The sequence below is a fragment of the Cinclus cinclus genome, chromosome 22, assembly GCF_963662255.1.
Source record: "Cinclus cinclus chromosome 22, bCinCin1.1, whole genome shotgun sequence".
NCBI classification, from domain to species: Eukaryota; Metazoa; Chordata; class Aves; order Passeriformes; family Cinclidae; genus Cinclus; species Cinclus cinclus.
The window spans coordinates 2,973,853-2,988,467 of record NC_085067.1 but is presented as its reverse complement, the minus strand read 5'-3'; the positions used below and the strand labels follow the sequence as shown (position 1 = coordinate 2,988,467).

General features: G+C 48.3%; 3 protein-coding genes across 3 annotated transcripts in view; 2 read left to right on the top strand and 1 right to left on the bottom strand.

Annotated features, from left to right (window-relative positions):
* The window catches only part of DOC2B (double C2 domain beta), a 28,360-nt gene extending 23,362 nt beyond the window's left edge, over nt 1-4,998 (top strand). The window contains exons 5-9 of the mRNA XM_062506913.1: nt 1,398-1,524; nt 1,724-1,881; nt 3,910-3,991; nt 4,157-4,253; nt 4,862-4,998. Coding sequence (XP_062362897.1) covers nt 1,398-1,524; nt 1,724-1,881; nt 3,910-3,991; nt 4,157-4,253; nt 4,862-4,998 — 601 coding nt within the window. The remainder of the gene's footprint in view (nt 1-1,397; nt 1,525-1,723; nt 1,882-3,909; nt 3,992-4,156; nt 4,254-4,861) is intronic.
* Nucleotides 4,999-7,530: 2,532 nt separating this feature from the next.
* Nucleotides 7,531-11,298, top strand: LOC134052727 (pinopsin). The gene is made up of 5 exons (XM_062507357.1): nt 7,531-7,870; nt 8,520-8,702; nt 9,148-9,293; nt 10,111-10,350; nt 10,792-11,298. The coding sequence occupies exons 1-5, from the start codon at nt 7,531-7,533 to the stop codon at nt 10,927-10,929; spliced, it is 1,047 nt and encodes a 348-aa protein (XP_062363341.1). The 3' UTR covers nt 10,930-11,298.
* Nucleotides 11,299-13,416: 2,118 nt separating this feature from the next.
* The window catches only part of TEX14 (testis expressed 14, intercellular bridge forming factor), a 28,451-nt gene continuing 27,252 nt past the window's right edge, over nt 13,417-14,615 (bottom strand). The window contains exon 31 of the mRNA XM_062507125.1: nt 13,417-14,470. Coding sequence (XP_062363109.1) covers nt 14,422-14,470 — 49 coding nt within the window. The 3' untranslated portion in view covers nt 13,417-14,421. The remainder of the gene's footprint in view (nt 14,471-14,615) is intronic.

Below are 14,615 nucleotides of genomic sequence, written 5' to 3'. Positions count from 1 at the left end.
ATGTAAGGGAAGGGAAAAGAAATGCCTTTTGTTCATGGGCAGGGAGCCCAGGCAGTCCCTGCATGGCTCCAGTGGGGATGCAGGATGCTCCCTTTGGAGGGGGGTGGGTTGGCTTTCCCCATTACCAGCACTGCTGGGAAACAGCTGCTCCCTCAAGGCACCCTTCTGGCCCTCTGGGGTTTTGGGAACTGCAGTCAGAGGCTCCCTGCAAGCCCTAACTTTGCTCCTCTGTCGTCTCTCCTGACGCCCAGAAGCAGCAGAGGAATGAATGACTCATTAGCTGCCAGCTCAGGGAAAAGCATTTATAGCTTTTCATGGAAAACAGCCTGGGCTCAGCACCAGCATGGCACTGCCCTCAGACACAGCTGCAGGCACTGGGATCCTGCACCCCAGGGTCCCAGCAGGGCTGAGAGAGCTTCACCTGCCCCAGCTGGGATGTTTTCCACGGTCTGGGTATGGAAATCACTCATGGCCTTGTGTGTTTGGTGGGACGGGAGGTGGCAGACCCGCTCCGTGTCCCAGCCAGGCTCCCAGCAGTGCCTGAGCTCCTCGGGAAGGAGGGAAGGAGCCTGTGGGAACCAGGCTTCTCCCAGCCACAAGGGAGGGATGAGGAAGAGCCTCCATGGCTGGGCAAAATGCAGCTCCAGCAATTCTGAATAATTTTGCTTTAGTCACTGATGACTCTGATGTTTTAATGGAAGAGTCATTAGGATGGTTCAGGCTCCAGCTTGCTTTTCCAACGGTGCCTGGGCTGGGATGTTTGTTTAGACACACACTCACACCATGAGCTGTCCTGGCTGGGCTGTGCCAGCAGCTGGATGCATTCCAGATGTTTTCCAGCTGCCTGCAGAGGAGGTGCCCTGTCCATGGCCTGGAGAAGGGTGACCTCAGCTCCCTCGCTGGGGGTGATGAGAGGCTACCTGGAACAGTGCTAAAGGAATAAATTAGGTATTTATCAAAAGGCCTTCACATGATACACCTTGGGCAGCACCAGAGTCCAGCTGAGGCTCCACCCAAGACGGATTCAGAGTCAGGAGTTTTCAAGCTTTCATAAGTTTTGGTCCATCTCCATATTGGGGTTAATTGTTCAATTTCAGCTCCAGGTTCTGCAGTCCCATCCTCCCAGATTCTCTCCTCAACTTGAAGTTGTTTGCACATTTTGGGCCTGAAGCTGCAGAGGTGTCCTTGTTTTTGGGGCTGGAAAAGGATTGTTTTGTGTGACTGAACTGCGAGGAGAACTTGATAACGCTTTATACGAAGTTCAGAGTCACACACTAACGCATTGCAGAGTCTGGAAAATACGAAAGCTAAAACCTAAGGCATCAGGGGACCCGCAGTGCAGAGGGACAGCCCTTCCCCTCTCCCCAGTGTCCCCACTGAGCCCATACCCATTGCAGGATCTCGGTGTGTGACGAGGACAAGTTCCGCCACAACGAGTTCATCGGGGAGACGCGCATCCCGCTCAAGAAACTGAAACCCAACCAGACCAAAAACTTCAACATCTGCCTGGAGAAGCAGCTGCCGGTGAGTGAAGGGGGTTCAGGGACTCATCCCACCTCAGAATCACAGCTGGAGCAGCTTCTCCCTGTGGCATGTGGGAACACGGAGCCGTTTGGGTCAAACACAATCAGGGATGTGGGGAAGAGCATCCCTCGGCTGGGGAGGTGTCTGGTTGTGGCTGCATCCTGGCACAGCCCCCAGACTGGGTGTATTCCCTCCCCAGATAGATAAAACAGAGGACAAGTCGCTGGAGGAGCGTGGCAGGATCCTCATCTCCCTCAAGTACAGCTCGCAGAAGCAGGGGCTGCAGGTGGGCATCCTGCGCTGCGCCCACCTGGCTGCCATGGATGCCAACGGCTACTCCGACCCCTACGTCAAAATGTGAGTGTCACCTTCACAATGTCACTGTCACCTTCAAAATATGAGTGTCACCTTCACAATGTGAGTGTCACCTTCACAATGTGTCGCCTTCAAAATATGAGTGTCACCTTCAAAATGTGTGTCGCCTTCAAAATGTGTCACCTTCAAAATGTGTGTCGCCTTCAAAATGTGTCACCTTCAAAATGTGTCACCCTAAAAATGTGTCACCTTCAAAATGTGTCACCTTCAAAATGTGTCACCCTAAAAATGTGTCACCTTCAAAATGTGTGTCACCTTCAAAATGTGTCACCTTCAAAATGTGTCACCTTCACAATGTGAGTGTCACCTTCAAAATGTGTCACCCTAAAAATGTGTCACCTTCAAAATGTGAGTGTCACCTTCAAAATGTGAGTGTCACCCTAAAAATGTGTCACCTTCAAAATGTGTGTCACCTTCAAAATATGAGTGTCACCTTCAAAATGTGAGTGTCACTTTCAAAATGTGTCACCCTGAAAATGTGTCACCTTCAAAATGCGAGTGCCACCCTCAAAATGTGAGTGCCACCCTCAAAATGTGTCACCTTCAAAATGTGAGTGTCACCTTCAAAATTTGTCACCCTGAAAATGTGCCACCCTCAAAATGTGTCACCTTCAAAATGTGAGTGCCACCCTCAAAATGTGTCACCTTCAAAATGTGAGTGTCACCTTCAAAATTTGTCACCCTGAAAATGTGTCACCTTCAAAATGTGTCACCTTCAAAATGCGAGTGCCACCCTCAAAATGTGAGTGTCACCCGCAGCCCTGCTGTCCCTTCCCACCTCTCCCTGCAGTGGGAATTAATTGCTCTCATTAGGAGATGCAAATGAGGTCCAGCAGCTTGCCTCTGCCTGCAGCGTTATTCCCTGGCAATTATTTCTGGCAGAGCTTCCAGGTGAGGTGGGCACAAGTCTTGGTGGTGTGGGGTTGTCCCCGCTGGTTTGGCCCTGCCTCTGCACAGCTCCTGGGGTGGTTTTATTTTTTGGTGTTGTTTTTTTTTTTTTTCTTTTTTTTTGGGGGGGGTGGCATTTTTCAAATTTACTCTCTGCAAAGAAAGTGGCCATGGTGAGGAAGGACGCTGTGCCTGTCCCACCTCCTTGTCCCCAGTGTGCTAACTCAAATTTGGGCACTTTTAGGGATGGGATTTACTAAAGCAAAACTGGGAGGAACCACACCTGGGAGACCCAGTAATGGAGTTCATTAGCAGCACACTTTCACCTTCTTATTTAATTGTTTTTTAGGGGTGGAGCTGTTTGTATCAAAATGCCCTCCTGCTTTTTTAGATGCCCATGGGAGGCTCAGTCCCTGAGCAGCACAATTGCCATTGCACCCAGCCAGTGTTGGGTGTCCCCTGTGCCATCCCCAGGAGATTGCATCTGCAGGGCTGGGATCAGAGCAGATAGAGAAGTGATGCTTCTCGGTACAAGCCCTAATTTTTCATTAGGAGCAAGATCTGGAACGTGCAGCAAGGAAGCAGAACTGATGTTTAAAGGCACAACACCTTTGATGGATTGACTTTGGTCTGGCCCACATTTCAGGTCCCCTCTCTGTCTGATGACACTTTCATCTTGTTTGCTGTCCAGCTCTGGTGCTGTGCTGCAGAATATCTGCAGGGAACAGCTCGAAGCTGCTCACTCCTGCTCCCTTTTCCACACTGCATGTGGTTCCTGTCTCCTGGAGAGGCTCTGCTTCAGCAGACCAGTCACACAATCCCGAATCTGGACTGGGGCTGGGTTGGGAGTGATGGGTTGGAGATGATGTGTGCAGTGCCAGTGTCCCCTAGGGACTGGAGAAGGGATAATCGCTGTTCTCTGACTAAGGTGGGGAAATGCTGCCTCCTCCCAGCCTTCCCCAGCGTTTTGGCAGGGGAGGAGGATCTGGAGGTTCAGGGGGCTCAGCCACCCACCTCACCCTGGCTCTGCTCAGGATCTGGTCCTGCAGCCACAGATGTCCCCACCAGTGACCTCCTGCCCTCCTCACTGGGACCCACTGGGCTGCTTTGGTCTCGTTGCAGATATTTGAAACCAGATGAGGACAAGAAATCCAAGCACAAGACAGCAGTGAAGAAGAAAACGCTGAACCCCGAGTTCAATGAGGTGGGTTTGGGGTGGGTGTGGTTCTCAGCCAGGGGCTTTTCTCAGCCTCAGGCTTAAAAGATAAAAAAACACCACCTTAGTCACTGTGTAAAGGATTGAGGTTGGGTTCCTCGTGGGCAGCCCCAGCCCCTGTTTCATCCTGAGTCTGCCTCTGCTCTTCCCCAGGAGTTTTTCTATGAGATAAAGCACGGTGACCTGGCAAAGAAGACCTTAGAAGTCACGGTGTGGGACTATGATATCGGGAAATCCAACGACTTCATAGGTGAGCAGCACATTCCAGAAGGTCTCCTTGGCCTCTTTTTTATTTTTCTTCACTGTCTATGCCTCTTATTTGTCCTGCACTCCTCCAGCCTCCCGGTTTGCTCTCCATGTCCACATTCATTCTCGTTGGGTTTTGGTTCTGCTTTTATCCCTCTCCTGCACCCGAGCCTCTCAAGGAGCATCCAGGCAGGGAGAAAATGCATCTGTCTCTCCCCTTCTGTTTTCAGATGTTTTCCTCCGAGTGCAAAACAGGTTTAACAGGGAGGTTTCATTTATCTCTGTTGGATGTCTGGGTTTGTTGTGATTTTGTTGTGATTTATCACTAATAAGCGCCCGGTACCTCTGACAGCCGCTGAGATTGCAGTGAGCCCTTGGCACCAGGGGCAGGGGCACTGCCTGGGGCTGGGGAGCTGCCTGGGACAGGTCCCACATCCCAGCCATAAGGGGATGGGCAATTTGAGCTGGATTTCACATCAGGTTGGATGCCGTGAGGATGCTGAATCACCTGGCTCCCCCCAGCTTCCCCCGGTGTCCCTCGGCATCTCTCAGCATCCCTTGCAGAGCCGCTGCTCCCCCCACACCTCTCCCTCTCTCTGTCTCCTTCCCAAGGTGGAGTCGTGTTAGGAATTAATGCCAAAGGGGAGCGGCTCAAGCACTGGTTCGACTGCCTGAAAAACAAGGACAAGAAAATCGAGCGCTGGCACACTCTGACCAACGAGCTGCCGGGCGCCGTCCTCAGCGACTGAGCCCCGCAGGGTCACATCTCCACAGCCTTTGGGGTCCTGCCAGCTTTGGGTACAGGGGATCCCGGGCCAGCCAGGACAGCAGGACACCCCCCAGCAGGGCCTGGCTGCAAGGGAAGCCATTCCCAGGGAAGAAGGCACAGGTGGTTTGCTCTGGAGGCTTTGCCCCTTTGCGCCCTGCCGCACTCACAGCCCCACTCTCAGCATGCACGTGCACACTCACACTCACACTCACACAGGTGTGCACCCCTGCATGCACTGCAGTTTGCCTCCTCTCCCAAATCCTGGCTGTACTCAGTTACCTTCTCGCTGCCTTGCAAGTCAGTGGCAAAAAAAAAAAAAAAAAAAAAAAAAAAAAAAGAATGCGTCCGTCCGCGTCCGTGTGTCCGGCATCGGCAAAAGGCGTCCCTAAAAAACACACAAAACCTGGAACTGTCTCCTCGAGGCAGCTCGTGCCATATCTCTGGTGGTTTGTCAGTCTCTGTGGTTTGGGCCTAAACAGTCTTTTATGCATTTAAAGCTCCTCCGTTGGAATGATTGTGTCCCTGGTAAACCTGGAAAGATCGTTCGCTTTCCTTCCAGGAATGTTGTGCTCGTCCTCTCCAGTAACTCCCATGAAGGCAGCAGAGCTGTGCACACACCACAGTTTTCCTCCTGGGATCAGGCAGCTTGAGAACTGGGAGGTAAAAATGAAAAGCTCCCTGGAGCAGCCTGGCTGTTCCTGCTCCCCAGGACCAGCAGCAGCTGCTCTCCTAATGAAACCATGCCATGCAGCAGCACGGCTGTTTTTCCAGCAAAGCCAGCTTTCAGGCTGAATTTTTCTATAGTTTTCCCCTTTTTTATCCCTTTCCAATTCATCCATTAAATAACGAAGATGCTGAGCCTCGGAGCTGAGCTGGAATTGTGTTTGCAGCTTGCCATGGCTGTGAGGTGGATTCATTTTCTGCCTCAAGCAGCGTCCAAACCAAAAAAATTTCTGTGTATGGCACAGTAATATTAATATGGCACAGTTATAATTTATTAATATGATAATAATCCCAGATATCATCCTCTGAGATGCACCTTGGCTGGTCTCTTCATCCTTATCCCACCAGACATCCAGTGGGATGTGCTAAAACTTTCTAGGAAATGCTGCACCATTCCCCAAATTTTTGGAAGCCTTTAAGCAAAGATTTCTTTGGAAGAGCTGCTCCTTCCCAACAAGTCTCAGTTACCCTCAGCTTCCAAGCCCTGTGCACATATTGACAATTTATTTCCTTTTTCTTTTTTTTCCTTGGGAAGCAAACCTAGGTTTACTTTTCCAAGTGACGATTGTGTTACACTTTGTTTAATACTGGGGGGAAGGGGGGAGATAAGATGAAAAAAAAAACAACATTCATAAGGGGTTTTTTTTAATAACTTAATATTTGTAATTCTTCTGCAGATATGCATGGATTTTATTTGAATGCTGGCAGCCTGTCAAGTCAGATGTTCCCACTAATCCTTTCTGGTCCAGCACCTTAAAACCTGGCTGGGCTCGGAGCTTTCAGGGAAGCTCCAGGAGCACCAGGTTGGCTGTGCCTCCCTTTTCTGGCAAAGCTCCTTTCAATCCATCCTTTTTTTCCAGCCTATGAAACTGGTTTATGCCTGAGGTGGAGTAGGACACGTGTGTGTGGGTTCCTTCACTTTGTACCCCAGTCTTTTCTAAGTGGACACTCTGTTCCTCATCCCAGCTGCATGCAGAGTTGGTGGTTGTCATGCCAGGCCTTGTGAAATGTTTGATACCAATGTTTTGCTACCATGTGAAGGCTGCAGAAACAGTCCTTACCTGCATCCTGAGAGACTTTTGTATTTCAGTATTACCTATCTGTGTACTTTTGGTCAGATTTGTTAATATTTATAATGAGAATCGAAAATAAAAAGGTTAAAAAAAATAAAAATTAAGGAGAAAAGAAAAAGAGGTTGATGCTGGTGGTGAAGCTTTTGAATTTGGGAGATGGCAAGGATTTGGGAAGAAATTATTTTAATCTAGAGCATTGGGGGCTGCTTGGCCCAATATAGTATAAATACTATATATTTACTTATAAGTATTTATAAAAATATATATATGGGGATATATGTATATGGAGAGAGAAAATACATCTATCTGGCCCAATTAAGTATATATAATGCATGTATATTTATATTTATTTATGTTTAATATATGTGCAGTACCCTTGAAGCCCAGCAAAGCCAGGGAACAGGGAATGATGTCCAACCCCAGGTGCCAAGGCCAGACTTACAGGAAAATCCAGCTGGAAAGCACTAGGAAAAAAAAAAAAAAATCTTTACTCAATTAAATGATGCTCTGTTAAGTCATCAGATTTTTTGTTTAAGTCACTCTTTATCCCCTCGGGAACAAAGAGCTGATTAGAAAAAGCAGGAGGACAAACCCACCAGATTAAAATAAAGCTTAAGGTATTTGAGTGCCAAGCTGCTCTGGGGCACATCAGCCCCTCCTGCTCTATAAAGAGGCTCTGATTTTGGGGAAGCTCACCTGCCCCGGGTGCTGGGGACATGGACAGCCCCCAGGAGCCCCCAAACAACAGCACCCCAGGTCCCTTTGATGGCCCCCAGTGGCCCCACCAGGGTCCCCGGGCTCTGTACCTGGCCGTGGCCGTGCTCATGGGGCTCGTGGTGGCCGCGGCCTCGCTGCTCAATGGCCTGGTCATCGTGGTGTCCATCAGGCACAAGAGGCTGCGCTCGCCCCTGAATTACATCCTGGTGAACCTGGCTGTGGCCAACCTGCTGGTGACGCTGTGCGGGAGCTCCGTCAGCCTCTCCAACAACATCCGCGGCTTCTTCGCCTTTGGGAAACGCCTCTGCCAGCTCGAGGGCTTCATGGTGTCCCTGACAGGTAAGGAGAGGAATCCCAGACCTGCCCTGGGCTTTGGATGGTGCTTTTGGGTTTAGCACAGGGGCTTTGGAGATGTTTCACCCACCTGAAGTCTTTCCACGCTTTTCAGTCTTTTCTAAAGGTGTTTCACCGCTCTTCAGTCTTTTCTAAAGACAACTTCTTCACGTTGTGAAACTGGTGTACTTCAGCTCTTTGTTAGCACAGGGAAGGGCTGGGGAGGTGGTTGGCTGTGCCAGGTCACCACACCTCCAGTGTTGGTCTTGACAGAGTGGGAAATGCCACCTGGGGACATGGGGAATGCTTGTTTGGGATGCATTTCATGGGTGGTGGCTGCTGCTGTGCCAGCACACCTGGAGCTGGAAATTGCAGGAAACCCCTCCTTGAGGACACTCTGTTGTTGAAACCACGAGGTGTCACAGCCACCCGTTGCCAACTTCATTTCTAAGGGCCAAATATCACAGTTGTGAGAGAAGCAGTGCCAAAAGCACCAGTTTTAATTGCCAAATATCACAGCTCTCCCTGCTGTAAGAAAAAAAAAAATCTGATTTCTTGTTCAAACAATATTTTCTTGAACTAAACCCTCGTCTCCCACGTCCCAGCACAGCAGCAGAAGCTGTCCCTGAGACACAACCCCTTGCTGTCCCCCCAGGCATCGTGGGGCTGTGGTCCCTGGCCATCCTGGCCTTGGAGAGGTACCTGGTGGTCTGCAGACCCCTGGGAGAATTTCGGTTCCAGCACCGGCACGCTGCCAGTGGCTGTGCCTTCACCTGGGGCTGGTCCCTGCTCTGGACAACCCCACCACTCCTGGGCTGGAGCAGCTACGTTCCTGAAGGTAGGGGAGATGTGCATCAGACTCTGCTGTGTTGTTCTTGCGTCTTGTTTTCAAGCCTGGGATAGCTGGAGAGTGTCTGTGCTGGAGTTTAAAGGGTTAATCTCTCCTGTTAGTATCTCCTGCTTGCTCAGCCAGTAATCCTCTCCTGGAGGCTGTTCTTTGGAAGTTCCCCACCACAGGACACTCTGCAGCCGTCCCTGTTGGAGCCAGGAGCTGCTCTGGCTGCTGGATCATCATCCAGCTCCCACCCAGCCCAAACCTGGCACAATTCCACAACAAATCCCAGAGGGCATCTGGGCACCCAAAACCCCCCTGTGGCTGATCCCCAGGCCCTTGGGGATGGAGATGTGAGGGATGCTCGGGTGGCACAGTTGTTTTGGAGCCCATTCCTGAGCCCTGGTCCAAGCCCCAAGCGGTTTAGTCTCATTCCCAACCTTTATTCCAGGCCTGAGAACCTCCTGCGGGCCCAACTGGTACACGGGTGGCAGCAACAACAGCAGCTACATCCTGGTTTTGTTTGTCACCTGCTTTGTGATGCCCCTGAGCCTGATCCTCTTCTCCTACACCAACCTGCTGCTGACCCTGCGGGCGGTGAGTGCGCCCGGCTCGGGGGACTCCATGCTCTTCCTCTCCCAAAGCATCTCCATTGGTGTGAAAAATGAGGTTCACTTCCCTGGTAAATTTTAAAGAGTTTAATAAAAGGCAATAAGAGCAAATAAAGCAAGAGGTGATAATGGCCAGGTGCTTGGTATTCAGCCAAGAGCCCTCCTTAACTCAGAAAACATTTCTTTAAATGCATCAACATGTTGTATATTCATGGACCTCTATGCATTACTCAAAATCACCTTTCCCCCACCCCAACCTGTAAATCAATGTCTTTTATTTTTAAAATTTCTTTTCCTTGTGGCTCCTTCTTATTGGCCAACTCCCTGATAACAGAGATCAATAAATTCCTTCCCTGGAGTTCTGCTGATCCTCACCCCCAGTCTTCATCCAGATAGGATCATCCAAAAATGTGAAGAGTTGTCTGATTATATTTCTACCATTCTCTGAGTTAGTTACATGAACAAAAGCTTTTTACATCACCCTGTTACAGTCAAGAAAAAATACATTTATCACACTACTATTTCTAAGTTTTGTTAATAGCAGAACTAAAAGAAACTATATTCATTCAGCAAAGTTTTCCAACATTCCACGTACAGCATCCATTTTAATATTTGCGAAAAGCCAATACTATAACTTAATCAGGAACTTACAACAATATACTTAAAACAATGGGGATGAAGAGCTCAGGGCAGGTTCTGGGGGTCAGCCAAAGGAGCTGGCACTGCCAGCAGGGCTCCCAAGGGATGGCAGTGCTGTGCCAAGCTGCTGACAGGCATCTCCCTCTGTCCCAAATTCCCTGCAGGCTGCGGCGCAGCAGCGAGAGGCGGACACGACGCAGCAGGCGGAGAGGGAGGTGACACGCATGGTGGTGGCCATGGTGGTGGCCTTCCTCACCTGCTGGCTGCCCTACAGCACCTTTGCACTGGTGGTGGCCACCAACAAGGACATTGTCATCCAGCCAGCCCTGGCATCCCTGCCCTCCTACTTCTCCAAGACGGCCACGGTTTACAACCCCATCATCTACGTCTTCATGAACAAACAGGTGAGAGAGAAAGCTCCAAACCAAGCACAGCTTCACTGGGGCTGCTGGAGAACAGCTTGACAGGCCCAAAAATTCCTGGAGGAATCAGCTATCCCATCTGGAAGTGTGGTCACAGGCTGGAGCCCGGGGTTGCTGTGTAAGCAGCAAGAATTTGGGGAATAAGATGGAAAGGGAGGGAGCAGCCTGTGAGCCCAAACAAGAGCTCATTTTCTGCTTCCATGGTTTTATGGGGTCAGACAACTTAATGCTGGATCACAAGCTGCTCGTTGAAAGCATAAAGCAAACAAAATGAAACTTTTATCGTCCATAAACCACAAAGAGTTGGGCTGGGAATAGACTGAGATCTTTCCCTAAATATAACCAGCGTCCAACCTGCCGAGTCTCGAGGTGACGCCGGATTTCTGCTGCCACAAATAACCTGTGCCTTCCTTCCCTGCCCAGTTCCAGAGCTGCCTGCTGGGAATGCTGTGCTGTGGTTACCATCCCCGGGGGATGGGGAAAACCTCTCCAGCTGTCCCCAATCCCCAGGTGGCTGCAGAGGGGCTGAGGAACAAGGTGACACCATCCCACGCCGTGTGACTGCTGCCACGTCCTGCCTGCACCAGTGCCAGCTCCAGGATCTGCCTGTGCCACCTGCAGCAGCACACAGGGGGTCGAGGTGGAGCTCATAGGGGGAGTCTCAGAGCTTGGAGAGGTCCCTAATTAAAAAAAAAAAAAAAAAAAAAAAAAAAAAAAAGATATGGCAGTGTCTTCTTGTAGGCAAAGAGCCATCCCATCATGGGAGAAACTACAGATTTTTATTATTTCTCTCTCCTAAGGAGCCCTCTCCCTCCCAGCTCCTCACTTTGGAACCTTTCAGGAACAAAAAATAAAAAATGAACAGTAATTCTCCCTCAGTGCACAACATCCCAGGCTGCTGTTTGGCCCAGGGTCAGGTGGAACATGGTCTGTCACCATCCCCACCCAGACCAATCCCTGCCTGCTCCTCTTGGGAAGTTCAGAGATGCTGTAAATCTGGCATAAATCCAGCAGGAATGTTTAAGAGCCAATAAACTGTGTTAATAAACACTAATAAACACTGAGCAGTTCATCTGTTTTATTGGCTGATAGAGGGTTTGACAGAAAACACATCCCCTCCTGCCACCAGTGCTGGCACATCCCTCGTGGCAAGTGCCACAAACATCACTACAGAAAGCCAGGAAAAAAGCCAGACACGATTTTTTTTTTTTTTTTTTTTTTTTTTTATTTTTAGATTTAAGGCAATAAGGAAAGGTCTGAATCCACTGATTTCCCAGCAAGGGTGAAAAACCAAGTGCTAACAGGCCCCAAGGCACAGCAGAGGCAGCACTGCCCACCAGCAGCAAACAAAAGATGCCAAAGCCTTTAAGGATAAAAGATTAAAAAAATCTCCAGCAGGCTCCAGAGCTTCACACCTCATCTGAAATCTCAAATCACAGCGCTTATCTACCCCAGCTGCAATCACATTTCTGTTTCTGGAGGCAGTCTGTCATTCAGGAGCCCAGGAAAGGTTTCTAGAGGTGATACTGAAGACAGCAAGTCGCTGAAACCGGGTTTCACCCAAATCCTCTATCTCTAAAAAACCCTGCCTGCCTTCAGAGCTGTCTTACAGATTTTTGAACCCTTCAACTGCTTTCAGAATGAGGCAATCCACTGCCAGGCACCCCAGCAATTTGCACTGCCATGGAGGATGATGAGATTTGGGAGACTAAGGGACTGGGTTGTTGTTTTGTTTTTTTTTTTTTTCCCCATCATCTGAGATTCTCTGCTTCAAACCAAAAATAAAACAAAAATCCCCAAACCAGCCCAGTACAAAGGAATGAAACATGCTGAGCAAACTGGTCTAGTGGAAGGTGGCAGAGGGGTGGAACTAAATAATATTTATGGTATTTTCCAACCCAAACCATTCCATGATTCCATGAGCTGGTGTGGGGGAGAGGACACCCATCCCCATCCCTGGGTCTCAGCCTCCCTCTGTCCTGCTGTGCTGAACAGCTCAGCTCACACAGGAATTAGAACAGCTCAGTATCACTGTTTTAATTTAATTAATTGGGCTTTCATTCTCTGGGAAGCTGAAAAGCAGCATTAGATGGGCCCCTCTGATCTCCTCTGCTGTATTGCACTGGTCCTTGTTTAATTGTTCCTGTTAATTACAGCTTTTGTGCCCATGCTTTATGTTATCAGGATGATTTACATCCATGCTAAACTTCAATCTGGGAAAGTAGAAGTAGCTGAGAAACTGCAATCTCTGTTGTGTTCTGGCCCAGATAAGGAGATCAGACAGGCTGTGGGGCTACTTGAAAGGCCCTCCACCAACAGAAATAAAAATTCTCCACATTAAGATTAAAAAGAGATAGGGAAATGGTTCACAGTCTGCTTACCATTTGGTCCCACAGATAAAATAGAACAAGAAATGCAGGAAGCTGAGATTTCACATGCTGCAGCCCAGAGTGAAGGATAATTCTGTGCATGTGGAAACGCTCCTGTGCTGCCCTCCACCACACTGCTGCAGCCCCACGGGCTTTAGCTACTTTTTATTTAATTGAGCAAGCCTGAAACACAACAAAAACACTGCCCAAAGTGAGAGGGAACGACCCTCAGTAATGAGTCACAAGGCACCAAGGACAGGATCACACAATAAGAATTTGCAATTTAACTTTTGCACTCTCTATCCCTGCAGGTAACACAGCCCCAGGGCCATGGGGAGCAGCATCTTGTTCCAGCAGCTCCTACCAGGAATAAAAATCCTTCTGCCTGGAGCACAGAAGTCCCACACAGAGAATCCAGGCTGCTACAAGCCTGGGTTAGAAAATATTAAACCTTTTTTTGGACAGAATTGTGTCACAGCCCGGGGCTGAGGCATTTCAGCTCCAGCTCTGTCACTGCCACAACAGGACAAACACATGAAAAAAATTTATTTTCTCTTGATCTTTCTTCAGAAAGCTCCCCCACCTCTGCAGCATCCTCCCTGGAGCAGCTCTATGCTGGCTGTATCATGATCTGAAGTTGGGAAGCAGCATTAAAAACAAGTGAAAAACCCAACAAAACAACCCCAAAAATGAATCTCCAAGCCAGAAAAAACAACCACATGGCAGCACAATAACCTTGGAAACTTTTATTAATGTTGTTAAACCAAATTAACAGGTACAGAATTGGAGAATTTCCTTGCAAAAACAGGAATGAAGATGCAAAACTTGACACACCCAGATGTGCAAAACCAGCCCAAACCCCAGTGTCTATCAGGGAACAGGACACCCTTCACTCCTGCACCTTGACCAGTGTTTATCACCAAAAAGTGTTAAATATTCAATTGCTATGCCCTTCAAAATTTTAATCCAAACTCATATCCAGGGATTTTTTTGTGGTTTTTTTTTTTTTTTTTTTTTTAGATGAGGCCTACCAAAAATGTGGTTGAATTAAACAAACATCAGGTATCTTCATAACAACCACTTTTTTTTTTTTTCACATTCTTGTCTGGCAGGGAACATATTGCTGCACTTGCAGTCTCTGGAGAACACTGACTTTTCCTCATTAGCTTTTTGCACAGCAATTAATCCCTTTAATCAGTCAAATCAGTTCAACACTAGATCACAAAAGCACTAAGTAAAGAGAAAACAAGAAATTACCTTGTTAAATTTAATGAGCAAGGAAAAATAGACACTACATGGGATGTAACACTCCAGCACAGAAACATTTCAGTGCCTGAGCAGCACCAGCAGCCCACAGAATTACAATCATTTTGTCTTTAATCTGAAAACTGCATAATGCAACAGAGCAAGGAATTCTTTAGCTTATGAAAATGTGCACGTGCAGAAATAAAAAAACAGTTTCATAAAGATGTGAGAGTGAAAAACAGTTCACTTCTGCAACACTGACACTGCCTGTGCATGCAACAATGGCATCAAACCAGTACAAACCTTATCAGAACACAGAGAATCAGATTTTCTTCTGTACTTGCTGCTGCTGTTCAAGCAAGTCTGAGCTTTATGTGGCCAAAAAGGGCTGTAATTCACAGACTAAACACTGTGCAAGCAGGTGATGTGTAGAACTTATTCACTCTGTGTTTTCATCTTGGAGAGAGCTCTCATCCAAAACAATTATCCTGCAGGGGACCAAAAAAAAAAAAAAAGGAGGAAAAAATGGTTATACAGTTCATTTTTCTTATATAAACCACAAAATGAAGGGCATGGGGTTTCTTAGTGCCTCTTTTTCATGAAAAACAGGAATGCAGCTCATACCACACACAA